The sequence below is a fragment of the Phacochoerus africanus genome, chromosome 2 (assembly GCF_016906955.1).
Source record: "Phacochoerus africanus isolate WHEZ1 chromosome 2, ROS_Pafr_v1, whole genome shotgun sequence".
Taxonomy (NCBI): domain Eukaryota; kingdom Metazoa; phylum Chordata; class Mammalia; order Artiodactyla; family Suidae; genus Phacochoerus; species Phacochoerus africanus.
In genome coordinates this window covers 98,215,491-98,229,002 of record NC_062545.1, presented here as the reverse complement: position 1 = coordinate 98,229,002, position 13,512 = coordinate 98,215,491, and the positions used below count along the sequence as shown (strand labels likewise).

The 13,512-nt window shown below is 50.4% G+C and overlaps 1 protein-coding gene across 4 annotated transcripts in view; it reads left to right on the top strand.

Moving 5' to 3' along the window:
* Positions 1-13,512, top strand: part of LOXHD1 (lipoxygenase homology PLAT domains 1) — a 202,333-nt gene that overhangs the window by 138,981 nt on the left and 49,840 nt on the right. For 3 of the 4 annotated variants that reach the window (XM_047769424.1, XM_047769425.1, XM_047769422.1), the window contains 5 exons: positions 3,183-3,337; positions 7,774-7,983; positions 8,091-8,226; positions 10,430-10,638; positions 11,739-11,924. In XM_047769424.1, the coding sequence (XP_047625380.1) occupies positions 3,183-3,337; positions 7,774-7,983; positions 8,091-8,226; positions 10,430-10,638; positions 11,739-11,924 (896 nt within the window). The remainder of the gene's footprint in view (positions 1-3,182; positions 3,338-7,773; positions 7,984-8,090; positions 8,227-10,429; positions 10,639-11,738; positions 11,925-13,512) is intronic. The other variant, XM_047769423.1, reaches the window with a different exon arrangement.

The following is a 13,512-nucleotide window of genomic DNA, read 5'->3' as shown; positions in this document are numbered from 1 at the left end:
CACTTGCTTAGAGATAAAAACAGGCATTGGAGTTCCCATCCTGGCTCAGTGGAAGTGAATCTGACTAGCATCCATGAGGACACAGGTTCGATCCCTGGCCTCGCTCAGTTGGTTAAAGGATCCATTGTTTCCGTGAGCTGTGGTGTAGGTTGCAGACACAGCTTGGATCCTGTGTTGCCGTGGCTGTGGCATCGGCCAGCAGCTACAGCTCCTGACTGGACCCCTAGCCTGGGAACCTCCATATGCTATGGCTGCGACCCTAAAAAGACAAAAAACAAACCACCACAGCAACAAAAAAAAAAAAAAGTGTTCCATCTATAACATATCCCTTTCTCCAAATTTGCTTTGCTGTTGAATCTGGGGGGTAATTCCCTTTTTCACTTGGATCCCATAGGATGTCCTGGAAAGCTGTCCTGGCAGCACACATGGCTGTTCTGTATTAATAACATGCCACAGACCCACTCTGTGCTGGGCGGTGTTTCTAAGGAAACATCTTTCCACTGAGAGTTGCTCGGCCTTGGTGGGACTGGGAGGGAGGAGGATCCAGAAATAGCCAAATCTGACTGCACAAGTGCATTGCTCAGCACCCAGAAGCTGAATCAGTTTTCCTAATTCCCATAGGACTGGGTGGTGGGAGAGCAGGAAGGCCATTTAATCACAGGCCTGGTGACAGCCCTCCACTCTGTGATGAAGGCTCCTAGAAAAGGTCCCACCCAGGTGTGGAGCCGGGCTGAGCGCCCAGCCAGGAAATAGATGGAGAAGATAAATGAGGAGGGTGGGGACAGACTGTTGTGTCTAAACTGTGATAAGATTTCTAATGTTACCCCCACGTCAGTGTTAGCCAGACAGACCTGGGTAATGTTGATTCTTTTAGATAACAAAGAGAAGATTTTATTTATTGATGCAAATGTGAAATGCCAGCCAGATTATGTGCTGATTGAGGTGGGAGGAGAGGTGGCAAGGGTGACCAGTGCTGGTTCCTCCCCTTGAGAGGACCAGCCTCTGAGACGGGGTCTCGCTGTGCCTCAAGGAGGTGTGGTCGGCAGAGGGTTGGGTGGGGTGCGGAGACGGGAGGACGGGAAGGGGGGTGTGGGAGAGGGTGGAGTTCAGGGTTGGAAGTGAGTTTGCGGTCGGTCGGGTCAGGGTGGACCCGGGGATGTGGCTCCCAAGCACAGGAGGGAGCTGGGTTGGAGATGCAGCCTCAGGACACTTAGAAATCAACACCCTGAACGTGCTGGGTGAGAGCTGAGGGCAGAGGATGGAACCCGGAGAGATCTGAGGGTGGGCAGACAATCGGGAACCTATAAAGCTGCTCAAAGAGCATGCAAAGAGGCAAAAGAGAGCAGGAAAGAATAGGAACCATGTCGTGGGCGTGGGCCCATGGCTCTGAATGGCTCACCTTACTCTCCTGATTTAATTACATGTGGTTGGGAGCCCACGTGTAAGGCTCGGTAAGAAAGTCCATCTTAGTCATGGCAGGGAGCGGGGATGCCCTTTTCTAAAGCCTTAGAAGAATCCTGAGGCTTTTAGGAGGAGCCTGGCCCTTTTGCCTGGGTGGGGACCTCCTACATCGTGGCCTCCCGCCACTTGGTGACACCGTTGTTGCTGGCTCTCGGCCGATACTCACGTTTCATTTCTCTGAGTGGCCAGAAATGCTTTTCCGTGGTTCCTGGCTTTGTCAAAGACCCTCCCTTCAGCTTGAGGCCTCCCTGCTTTGAGTCTCCAGATAAGCCAGGCAGCTCATTACTGGGCTCTGTGTGCAGGTTGGGGTTCTGATCACCCACAGGAACACTCAAACCCTCACCTGCTCCCAGGCTGGGGAAGCTGGCCCTCCTCCCAGCTGGGCCACTTGCACCTCTGCCTCAAAGCCACAACTTGTATTCCTCCCCTTGGGGATAATCCAGCAAAGTCCCTTCTTCCTTGACCCCAAAGCTCCCGGGACAAAGGAATATGGAGAGGGGACAAAGAACTCCTAGCCTTCATCAAAACAAAGATGCGCCTTTCCACTGGGGTGGAGGCGGGAAAGAGCTGCCTTATTCTTCCTTGGTGCATATATAGCAGCGAAACAAACACACGACACTGTTCATTTTTATTTTCCGTAATAATTTTTAATAACTGACACCCACCATTTAAAAAATGTTTGCTTTTTAGGGCTGCACCTGCGGCATCCAAAAACTCCCAGGCTAGGGGTCCAATCGGAGCTGCAGTTGCCGACCTACCCCACAGCCACAGCAACACCAGATCCAAGCCGCATCTGCAACCTACACCACAGCTCCTTAACCCACTAAGCGAGGCCAGGAATCAAACCCATGTCCTCAAGGATACTAGTCAGGTTCATTACCACTGAGCCGCAATGAGAACTCGACACACCCATTTTTACTGAGCCCTTTCCAAAGGCCATGAGAGATGAAGGAAAGGTTGGCAGTGACTGTGGCTTTGGTGAGAGGGGTTTCCCTGGAGCGCTGGGGGCAGGCTGTTTGGAGAGTAAAGGAAAATAAGAAAATGGACACTGATGGGAGGCTAGTCTTTAAAAAATATTTGGCTATCTTTCCATTAACCATTTAGAAGGGTCTGGCATTGTTATTGGGAAGGCACATTTCTTTTTTTCTTTTTTTAATAAAATGTTTTGTCTTTATTTTTATTTTTTTGGCATATGGAGGTTCCCAGGCTAAGGCTCCAATTCTTGCTGTAGCTGCCACCCTATATCACAGCCACAGCAACGCCAGATCCGACCCAGAGTCTGCAACCTACACTGCAACGCCAGATTCTTAACCCACTGAGCAAGGCCAGAGATCAAACCTGCATCCTCATGGTTGCTAGTCAGATTCGTTTTCCTCTGAGCCACAGTGGGAACTCCAGAAGACACATTTCTGTGTGTCACAGCAGGTGTATTTAGTGACCATGGTATACATGTGAGTCAGGCAGTTTCCTGAGTCTTTCTCCCTGGACTCTGTAGGTGGCTGGAGTGGGCGATGGTTTACGGGGTGCTGGAAAAGTCTTCACCCGTGGGGTCTCTTAGAGGCAAACGTCCCACTGGTAGCAGAAAATGCAGGATGGAGCAGACAAAGCCTGAGCCACATGCTGAGTACTTCCTACAAAGCCAGTTCCACCAAACCTAAACAAAGCCTTTTCTTTCTTCCCTTTGTTTGTCCACCTGTCTGTCTGTCCAACCGCCCACCCAGTTGTGCTGTACTCCGTGCAGATCTTCACAGGAAACGTTCCCGGAGCAGGGACAGACGCCAAGGTCTACATCACCATCTATGGAGACCTCGGGGACACTGGGGAGCGGTACCTTGGCAAGTCAGAGAACCGCACCAACAAATTTGAGAGAGGAAAGGTAGGCGGGGCCAGCCGAGTTACTCCGCCCTCTCCTCCGGTTTGTTATCAGAGTGAGGGGGGCAGCTCCTCTTGGTCTCCGAAGCTGTCTGGGAACTTTAGGAGACCTCATGCACCCTCATGTGGGCATGTGCCCCTCGCATCCCCTGCGGAGGTCTGGTCCCCCTCCCTCAGTCTATACACGAGCCCTGGGTCCTGCATGTGGGGTTGGGGTCGGGTTTGAGCAAGCAGCCCCAGGTTGCTGGCTATAAGGAACTGGGTCGTCTTCCGAGAATCCAGCTCACTGACTGCGGTCTTGAAAGTGGAGGTGTGCGTGTCCCAGAGCGGCGGGGGCCACCCCAGTGGAGGGTTGAACTATGGGTCTGGAGGCCTGGTTCCACCATCCATTCCTTATACAGCTGAGCTTCTCTGGCCTCAGTTTCCTCATCCGTGAAGTTATGGAGCCTGATGTGAGTCAGCTAAACTTCACTATGCAGAGCCTGTGCACTGGGGCCCAGGGGAGCAGGGAATGAGGGGCAGACAGGAACCCCACTCTTCTCACATTGGTCCACTTCGACCTGGTCTATCTGTTGGGGTGCCGGGCAAGCCTTCCGTTAAGCAGGGGACTCTGTGGCTACAAAAACGCTTGAAAACCACATGATCGGATGGTGTCCAAGGCCCCACCAGCTCTAACCTAATGGTGGTTTTACGAAAAGGGAGATACAGAGTTCCTGTTGTAGCTCAGCAGGTTAAGAGCCCGACAGAGTATCCATGAGGATACAGGTTCGATGCCTGGCCTTGCTCAGTGGGTTAAGGATCTGGCAATGCTGTGAGCTGTGGTGTAGGTCACAGATGCGGCTCGGATCCTGCATGGCTGCAGCCTGTGGTATAGGCTGGCAGCTCCAGCTCTCATTCAACTCCTAGGAAGACTCTCATTAGACTTCCATTTGCTGCAGGTGTGACCCTAAAAAGAAAAAAAAAAAAAGGAGGGGAGGTGATATCCATCCAAAATTCCCTTCTCTCCCTGTCACCCTGCTGGAGCTCCCCTGTCCCATGTTCCCTGCCTTCCCCCTTTCATCACTTCTCAGCCTCTCTTCTTCCTGTCTATTCGCCTAAATCTGCCAAAACCCCCAGGCCAGGGCACAGCTGTGGGGATGAAAGCAAGGTGATGCGCTCCGAACCCAGCCTTTGGTCCTCCCCGTAGCCATGTGCTGTTGGGGTTCCTGCATCAACCAGCAGATGTTTACCAGGGATTTGCCTAAGCCCGACCCTCAGTGTTGAAATATTCGCTACTGGGTGAGGAGGAAAGTAGCTCTGAGACAAGTAAAGCAGGTATCATCTAAGTGGCTCTGCAGCTGGCAGGTGACCCCGTGAGTCAGGCTGCCTGGAAGGAGCCCTATGGGGCTGCCATGGCTCCAACATCCAGATATGAACTGTTTACCATTATCTTTGGTTTATTGCTGCTGGGGTGGGAATAGCAATGTGATTGCTAGTTAGACCCCTGGATTGAAAAACTGCACAAGAGATAGAAGAGCATTTTGTATCAGGAAGAAAAGAATTTATCTCTCTCTCTCTCTCTCTCTCTCTCTCTCTCTCTCTCTCTCTCTCTCTCTCACACACACACACACACACACACACACACACACTGTAACTGTTTGCCACACTTGTAAGGTAGCTAGTAGGAGGTCTATTTATTTTGGAAACATAGAGGAAACCAAAGAGGTCAAGGGACTCCTGTGGTGTCCCTGACTCTAAAGCAGGGACATGAATATCAGGTTCACTCACATACACTGCTGTGGGACCTGGCAGTGCCCTGCACCGATCAGATGCCCAGACCTGTGCCTGGGGCCAGAGTTCAGGTCCTGGCTCTGATGCTGGCTAGCTGTGTGATCTTGGGCAAGGTACGTAGCATCTCTGTGCCTCAGTTTCCTCCAACAGAAAATAAGTTCACTGACTTAGAACCTTGCCTGGCATGGAGTTAACTCCTCGTTAGTGCTGACTGTTGCTGAGGCTTGGGAAAGCCCATCTTTCCTGTGCCTCATCACACAGCCGGGAAAATGCACTGTCAGACAGCAGTGTGTGCCACACAGATGACAGGTTGATACTTGTTTGTAGCTAAATTCACAGAGCCCAGTACAGAGTTGGCACAATGAATATTTATTGGGTGAATAAACAAGTGAAAGTATAAAGGAAGGTGATGCAATCCATTTTCCTCTGTGTTTACATTCAGATTTTTTTCTTTCTTGGCAATTGTAGGATCACAAGAAAAGTCTCTGCCCTGATCTGCCTCACCCCTTTCTCCTCTTTCCTCTGGTTTTGACATCCCATCAGGGAAGCTGGACTACTTCTGGCTCAGTTACTGATAATTTAGGGCTTTAAGTTCACTGCAGAGCATCTAAAAGCCCCCACATCTCTAATCATTTGCTCCAGAATCCAGGAGTCACCTTTGACATTCCTCTCCCGTCAGCACCCCCTCCCCATCCACATACAATCAATCACCAGGTCTTGGAGAGTCTCTCTTCCAAATAAATTCAGCCCAGTCAATTCTGTCACTACTCAGCTCTTCCATATCTCACCTCGCTTTTTTTTTCTTTTTTTGGGGGGGGTGCTTTTTAGGGCTGCACTCGCGGCATATGGAGGTTCCCAGGCTAGGAATAGAATCAGAGCTGCAGGTTCTGGCCTACGCCACAACCACAGCAACTTGGGATCCCAGCTTTGTCTTCGACCTACACATAGCTCATGGCAATGCCAGGTCCTTAACCCACTAAGCGAGGCCAAGGATGGAACCCGCATCTTCATGGATACTAGTTGGGTTCGTTTCTGCTGAACCACAAGGGGAACTCCTCACCTTGCTCACTGAACCAGCCTGCTCTCCTTGTGCCAGGCCCCTGAAATCCAATCTATCCTCCAGGCTTCCCCAATTAACCTGTCCAAAGGTACTTCAGCCCATCAGGGCTCCCCACTGATCCCAGATCTGGCTTGAGCCCTTTGGGTGACTCACAACCCTCACTGCCTGCACAGACTCCCCTGCAGACCCCTGGGCCCCAGGTTCCATAATACCCCACACTCTCTCCTGTCTCCAGGTCTTTCCAAGCCTCTTTTGCATCCGTCCCCATATACCTATAGAAAATACATAATGCAGCTCTGCAGTTTTACCTTTTTACATAAAAGGCATCATCCTCTATGAATGCTTCTTGCAGGCAATGGAATACCTTTGAAATCTTTCCATCAAGAGAGTCAAACACAGATGTTGCTGGTTTGTTCTTTGAAACCACCACACACATAACATTCCACCCACGACACTGTCATGGTGCTTCATGTTCCCTAAACACTGGACACCTAGGTGGTCCCAGTTTTCCACTGCAAAAAATTATCCTGCAATAAACATCCTTGTGCACAAATGAAGGTGTCCCCTAGGACAGATGCAAAGTGAAATTGCCATGCCCCTTCTTGCTGTAATGGACACAGCCACTTGCCAGTGGCCCTAGGACTGCACAGGTCCGGCCTGCAGTTAGCATTGCACTGTTCGCCTACACTCTCCTCAGCCCACAGCCTGACATGCCCTGGCTCCCTGGAAGGCCCAGTCCAACACATTCAGCTTAATACCACCACCTGGCAAGTCTGGCCAGCCCTGTCCCAGTCCTCATCCAGGTGGCTGCCCACCCCCCCGCACCCAGGCTGTGCTGAGGAGGGGCACAGGGCGTCCTACCCTCCCTGGGTTCCCAGCACTCAGCACAGTGACTTGGCATATCTTTCAGAAGGAAAGAAGGTGTCATTCAGGCCTACCTCTCCCTCATTCCCTTCCTTTGCTGCATTCAACCTATATTTTTCCCCATTTCACCTAAGGCCTAGAACTGCACATCTCACAGAGCAATTCTAAAACTATGCAAGCACACAAGAGGGCAAAGTCACCTTACTAAAGACATAATCAGAGTCACAGAGGAGAGCCTATGTCATGTCACCACAAAATCCCTCATGAACCCATGGGCCAGGTGTTATCCCCTGAGCTCCCCCCAGGCTGGCCTGACTCCTCCAACTGCCAGGTTCCTCCTAGGAATGTCAAGCCCCCTCTCATTATCCAGAAAACTTTCACCTCCTGGCACCACTCTTATCCCCCAGCCTCCCATCTGACCTTATGCCAACACTCCTCATAACCAAGGACATTCAGGTGCCAGGACACACTGAGCAGCCCACTCACACAGCTCATCAGGGTCCATCTTCCAAACACCCACAGGGCTTATCCCAAGAGGAGCTGGGCTGCAAAACAGGGCCAGTGTGGCAGTGAGGCCTTGGAACACCAAACCTTCTGTGTTAGGGATTTGGGCCTGGAGGGCTCCAGGCTGGGAAGATCAGGTCAACCCAACAGTTGAGGGGGATGGAAGAAACTGAATGGACGGGGTTGGAGTCAGGGAAGGTGGGCCATGCTCCCCACCCAAGTCCACAGTCTGGACTTCCCAGGCAGATACCTTCATCATCGAGGCTGCTGACCTGGGCGTCATCTACAAGATCAAGCTTCGCCACGACAACACCAAATGGTGTGCAGACTGGTATGTAGAGAAGGTGGAGATCTGGAATGACACCAATGAGGATGAATTCCTGTTCCTGTGTGGACGCTGGCTGTCCTTGAAGAAGGAGGATGGGCGGCTGGAGAGGCTCTTTTATGAGAAGGTGTGTGAAAGGCAGCTGAGGGCCTTGGGTCAGGCACAGCTTGTCATCGCCCTCTTCCCTGGGGTGGCCAGAGGTGTGATGCACCTGGTTCGCCCTCCTCTGGACAGGAGTACAGCGGGGACCGGAGCAGCAACTGCAGCAGCCCTGCTGACTTCTGGGAGATCGCCCTGAGCTCCAAGATGGCAGACATCGACATCGCCATGGTGACGGGGCCCATGGCCGACTACGTTCAGGAGGGCCCTGGTAAGCTCCACAGAGTGTTCGTCAGAGGAGCAGCAGGCACATGGAAATGTGCTTCAGCTGTTCTTGGACAGGCCATGTGTTAACCCCACCATATAGCACTCTGTAATTTACCTAGTCTCCACATCTTTCCATCCCCACAATAATCCCGTGAGGAAAGAGGACCTAAAACAAACAGACTGCCAGTTATTTCTCCATCAAGATGGGGTTTTGGCAGAGAATTGCAATTCAGAGTCTGAGACCTTGGCAAACTCCACATAAGTCCCCACACCGCAAGGAAGTAGAATTTTTGGGAAATGGTGTTGGGGGCTGCAGTAAACAAAAAGTCCACCGGTTTTTCATTGGCTGAGTTGTTGCCAGGAAAGAAAGGGGAGTCTTTCTCCTTCCTGTTTGGTTCTACTAACGTCATAGGGAGTGAGAGCCTCCCCTTTCTGGTTTCTGCATTCCAGTTGAGGTTCTGTCTGTTAATTTTGTTTACAGAGGGTAGCAAGTAAACAAAGGCTAAGAGAGGTTCAGGTTAATCTGCTGGTCTACCACCAGGAGGGTATCCTAACTCTGCCCTCACCCAGAGTCCCAGCATACAGATTCACCCCAGAGAACCTAGGACAATTCTCTTGAGACAGACACGAACAGCAGCAATGCAAATTATTTGCATGTTAGTAGAGCATCATTCAAAGGACTTAGCCATGCAAACTTAAGGCGTGATGAGGTGGGGCAGGGATGAGGGTAGGGGAGGAAGGGGGAGAAGTCCTGAGCTGGTTTTTTAGAGACTTAAGCTTCATTTCTAATGCTGACAAGAAAAGATGTGGCCTTGGACAAGTATCTCTTTTAGCTTCATTTTTTCCCCCTGTTCCATAAAACAATATTGTAATCCCCTGAGAAGTTCATTTTTTCAGCCATATTTTTGAGATAAGGCAGTTATATATTTCTCTGTTGGACACTTAAATTCACTGCTTTTCTGTTCAGTTCTCTTAGATGTAAGAGCGTGTCAACCACTATATTTTTCTCCAGGAGACCACATGGTGGGTCTATTGTGTTGGGCAGAGAGAGCCAATCTTTTTATACTTTCCCTTCTTAGACAGGACCCACAAGAAAGTGCTTCTCCTTAATTCAGCACTGTGATCAGGGGTGCTCTCCTTATAAAGATGAAATGAGGCCATGGGCAGAAAACGTTTCAGGTAATTCCAGCCAGGAAAGTCTAGTCTAGAAACTTTTCAAAGTTAGATTGCATAACCTTACCTAACACCCACTACACCAGGGCAGTGTCTCCTAGCTATTGAGGAAGATGAGCCAAGAGAAGGTTCTCCATCCTGTTTCAATTTGCAACACAAATAACAAGGGACCTAAAGGTAGTAGCTTAAAAAAATGAGGGATTTTTTTTTCCCTACACATAAAAGTTCAAAGAGTAGCAGTTGAAACTGATACAGCAAATCTGGTTAAGTCAGGGACCTGACCTGGGCTCTTTCAACCAGACCATGCTGGCAGTCTTCCATCCTAAAGGCTGCCTGTGGTTCCAAGATGACTGCTGGAGCTCCAGACATCACATCCACATCCCAAGCAGAATGAGTGGATAGGTAAGGAGCAAAAATATGCTCCTCTCAGTGGAGTCAGACCCTCCAAAATTAAAAGAAAATTTCCCAACACTTTATGTATCATGACCACCTCTAGCAACAAGCAGAATGGATATTGTGTGGGCAGCTAGAACTCTATGCCATACTACCTGAGCAAGTTTTTATGCTGATTGATTTGGTTTGTTTTGGAAATGAATGCCTTCTAGAACTTTAATTTACCATGTTGCATGTATAATAATATTCTATTATTCTTCCATGAATTCGTACTTCCCATGAGACCTTGCTTTTGCCAACCTCATTTTTGCTGGCCATGGTAAGCTTTTCAGACATCTAACCCTTGTACTTGGTTAGAGGTTATTATCCTTACCCTGCTTCAAATGATAGTGTTAGGTGCAACTAAAATAATTGGTCAATAGGGCTTTTAGATGTGGCCACAATGCTCTCTTTGACCTTCACTTGGGATTTACCTTCACTCCTTGGAGGCCAGGTCACTCTCCAGCCTGAAAAGCTCTGTTGTATTTTGTCTTGGAGGCAGGGAGCAGAGATGCATGCCTCCAGAAGACATTTCCAAGTCTACAAGCCTGCCCTGGTCCATCTGTCCCATCATGAGTCTGGGCCCCCATGATCTCTTGCAGTTATTCCCTACTATGTGTCAGTCACCACGGGGAAGCACAAGGACGCAGCCACTGACAGCCGAGCCTTCATCTTACTCATCGGGGAGGATGACGAGCGCAGTAACCGCATCTGGCTGGACTATCCCCAAGGGAAGAAGGGCTTCAGCTGTGGCTCCGTGGAGGAGTTCTATGTTGCAGGCTTGGATGTGGGCGTCATCAAGAAAATAGAGGTGCTGGGAGTTCCCATCATGGCACAGTGGAAATGAATCTGGCTAGGAACCGTGAGGTTGTGGGTTTGATCCCTGGCCTTGCTCAGTGGGTTAAGGATCCGGCATTGCCGTGAGCTCTGGTGTAGGTCGCAGACATGTCTTAGATCCTGCTTACTGTGACTGTGGCTGTGGCTGGCAGCTGTAGCTCCAATTACACCCCTAGCCTGGGAACCTCCATATGCTAGGAGTGCAGCCCTAAAAAGCAAAAAAAAAAAAAAAAAAAAAAAAGAGAGAGAGAGAGAAAGGAAAGGAAAAAAAAATAAAGGTGCTGGGCCCTAGGACCTTGGGACAGTGATCACTCCCAGGGAAGGAAGGAGCTGACCTGAGCCCTGCTCAGTACAGGCAGCAGAGGAAAAGCTCCTGGCCTCTGCCGTCCACCAGCTCGGTGACCTTCTATGAGTCACTTGCTCCTCCAGGTCCATTTTCCACCCCTCCGATGGGGATGCCTGTGTATTAGTTTTCTATTGCTGTGTAACATGCTACTACAGACTTAGTAACTTAAGGCCATAGCAATACATGATCTCATAGTGTCCTGAGTCAGGACCCCAGGCATGAGTTAGTTGGGTCCTCTTCTCAAGGTCTCACTGAACTAAAATCAAGTCTCACATGAGGCTCGGTGTCCTGTCCAAAGCTCAATGGGTGTTGGAGGAATTCATTTCCTTGTGGCTGTAGGACCAAGGCCTCCAGGTCCAGATGCTACCTATCTGTATTCCCTGCCATGTGGCTTTCTCCAAAACAAGTCGATTTGTTTCTTCAAAGCCATTCAGAGAAGATCTGTTCTACTTCAGATCTCTCTGACTTCTTCCATCTCTGATGTCTAGACCCTCCTTTAAAGGGCTGGCCTAATTAGTTCTGTCCCCACCCCCCAGAAAAATCTTTTAATTCAAGGTCATCTGATTAGATACCTTAATTACATATTCAAAATCTCTTCATCTTCATGGGAGGGAGCTGGGTCAGTGAGTGCATAGCCCATTGGAAGGCATCACTGAGGCTGTAGAATGGGGAAGAGGACACTGAGCAGTTGTGCCCAATCCTCATGGCCCTGGTGTGTCCTCTCCTAGCTGGGTCATGACGGGGCCTCCCCTGAGAGCTGCTGGCTGGTGGAGGAGCTGTGCTTGGCTGTGCCCACCCAGGGCACCAAGTACACGTTGCGCTGCAATTACTGGCTCGCCAAGGACCGAGGAGATGGCATTACCTCCCGTGTCTTTGACCTTCTGGATGCCATGGTGGTGAACATTGGGGTGAAGGTATGGAGGGCGTGTGTGAACGCATGGCCTGGCAGAGGGCAGTGCATGTTGGGCTGGGAGAGCAGCAAGGGAGACAGAAGTGAGAGAAGGAACAGACCCTGGGGCACTGGCAGGGGCTGCAGCCCACTATACCAGTCAGACCCACTTTGCTAGGAGCCAAGAGACTTAAGTCTCCTCTTGTCTTCTGCTGTGTGACCTTGGGCAAGTCATCTAGCCTCTCTGAGCCTTGGCTTTCTCATACAGCACATGGAAATAATACTTCCCATCCTGTTCCATGTAGGATCTAGATGAGAACTAATGAGATTAAGGAAAGCCTTGCATACTCTACATAGATATGCAGAGTCATTATTCTCCAAAGGCTGTTCCATCAGCACCAGTAGCCCAGTGATGGGGACAGATGGCCTTTGGGATACTGTGAGCCTCTTGGTCTCATAGTGCAGTGAGTCCTGTCTGCACAAGATCTCCCCTTAAGTGGAAAAGGCTGGAAGGCAGGAGCTCTGGGCTCCTGTCCCAGCTCCACCTCTAATCGGCCAAATGACCTGGGACAAAATGTACAAACTCACAGGTCAGTGCCAGGCAGGAGGCAGGATGCCTGGGTGCTGGGGCCCAAAAACACATGGCCAGCTGATGGCTCAGAGGCCTCTGTGTCACAAGACCCCGCAAGCTTCTCTTTCTCTCTGAAAAGCTGTGGGGTCAACAGAAGACCTCAGCCCTCATATCTGTTCCTAAATCCAAAGCCAGGGGCTGCCAGTTAATCTAAATGGTCAGAAGCCATGCATGAAAAGTAAGAAGAAACCGTCCTGGACCTGAGTGTGCCCTGCCTGTACTGCATGTGAAAACAGAAGGAAAGGCTGAGTTATAGGCTCTAAAAACCAGGAATGTGAATGCCTGCCCATCCCCTGCTTGTGAGCCAGAGAGCAGAACTTTCTACAGCATAGATACCCACCTCCCTTACCCAGCCACCTGTATCTATGGCCAGACGGTCCATGGTGGGGAGAGCACAATGCATCCAGGGATCTCTGTCCTGACCCAGTTCCCAGCATTCATGTGGGCGAGTGTGTGCACCCCCAGCACACATGCACCCCCACCTCGGTATAGCTGAATCTCCCTCTGAGCTCTTTGGTCTGTGGAAATCCAGACCCACACCCCGGTTATTCATGTTACAAAAGAGCACGGGTTTGTCACTTTACAAAGAACCACAGGGCTCTTTGGACTGGCCACCTCCACAGGACATCTGATATCAGACTGGAATCACAAAAGCCCCGTTTCTGTGTCTCTTTCTGAAAACACACCTATGACAGAAAAAGAGATGTGTCTGTGTAACGGAGAGAAAGATGGACACAGAGGACACAGGAGTCTGGAGGGGCCAGCCTTAAGGGGTCAGTCTCCCCCCCACCCCCCGGCACCCCCCAAGCAGTCATTTTGATCATTCTGTTTCTTAGGTCTGCTGGATAAGAGCAGAACAGTATCAGGTTTCTGCTTTCATTGCCCATGCCCTTGTTAGGTAGGCTAAGAGGATTTTTCTCGTAAAGCAAGGTGCTTTTCAAGTACTCCCTTGGCAAACACGTTCTGCTGGCCAGGCCTGAGG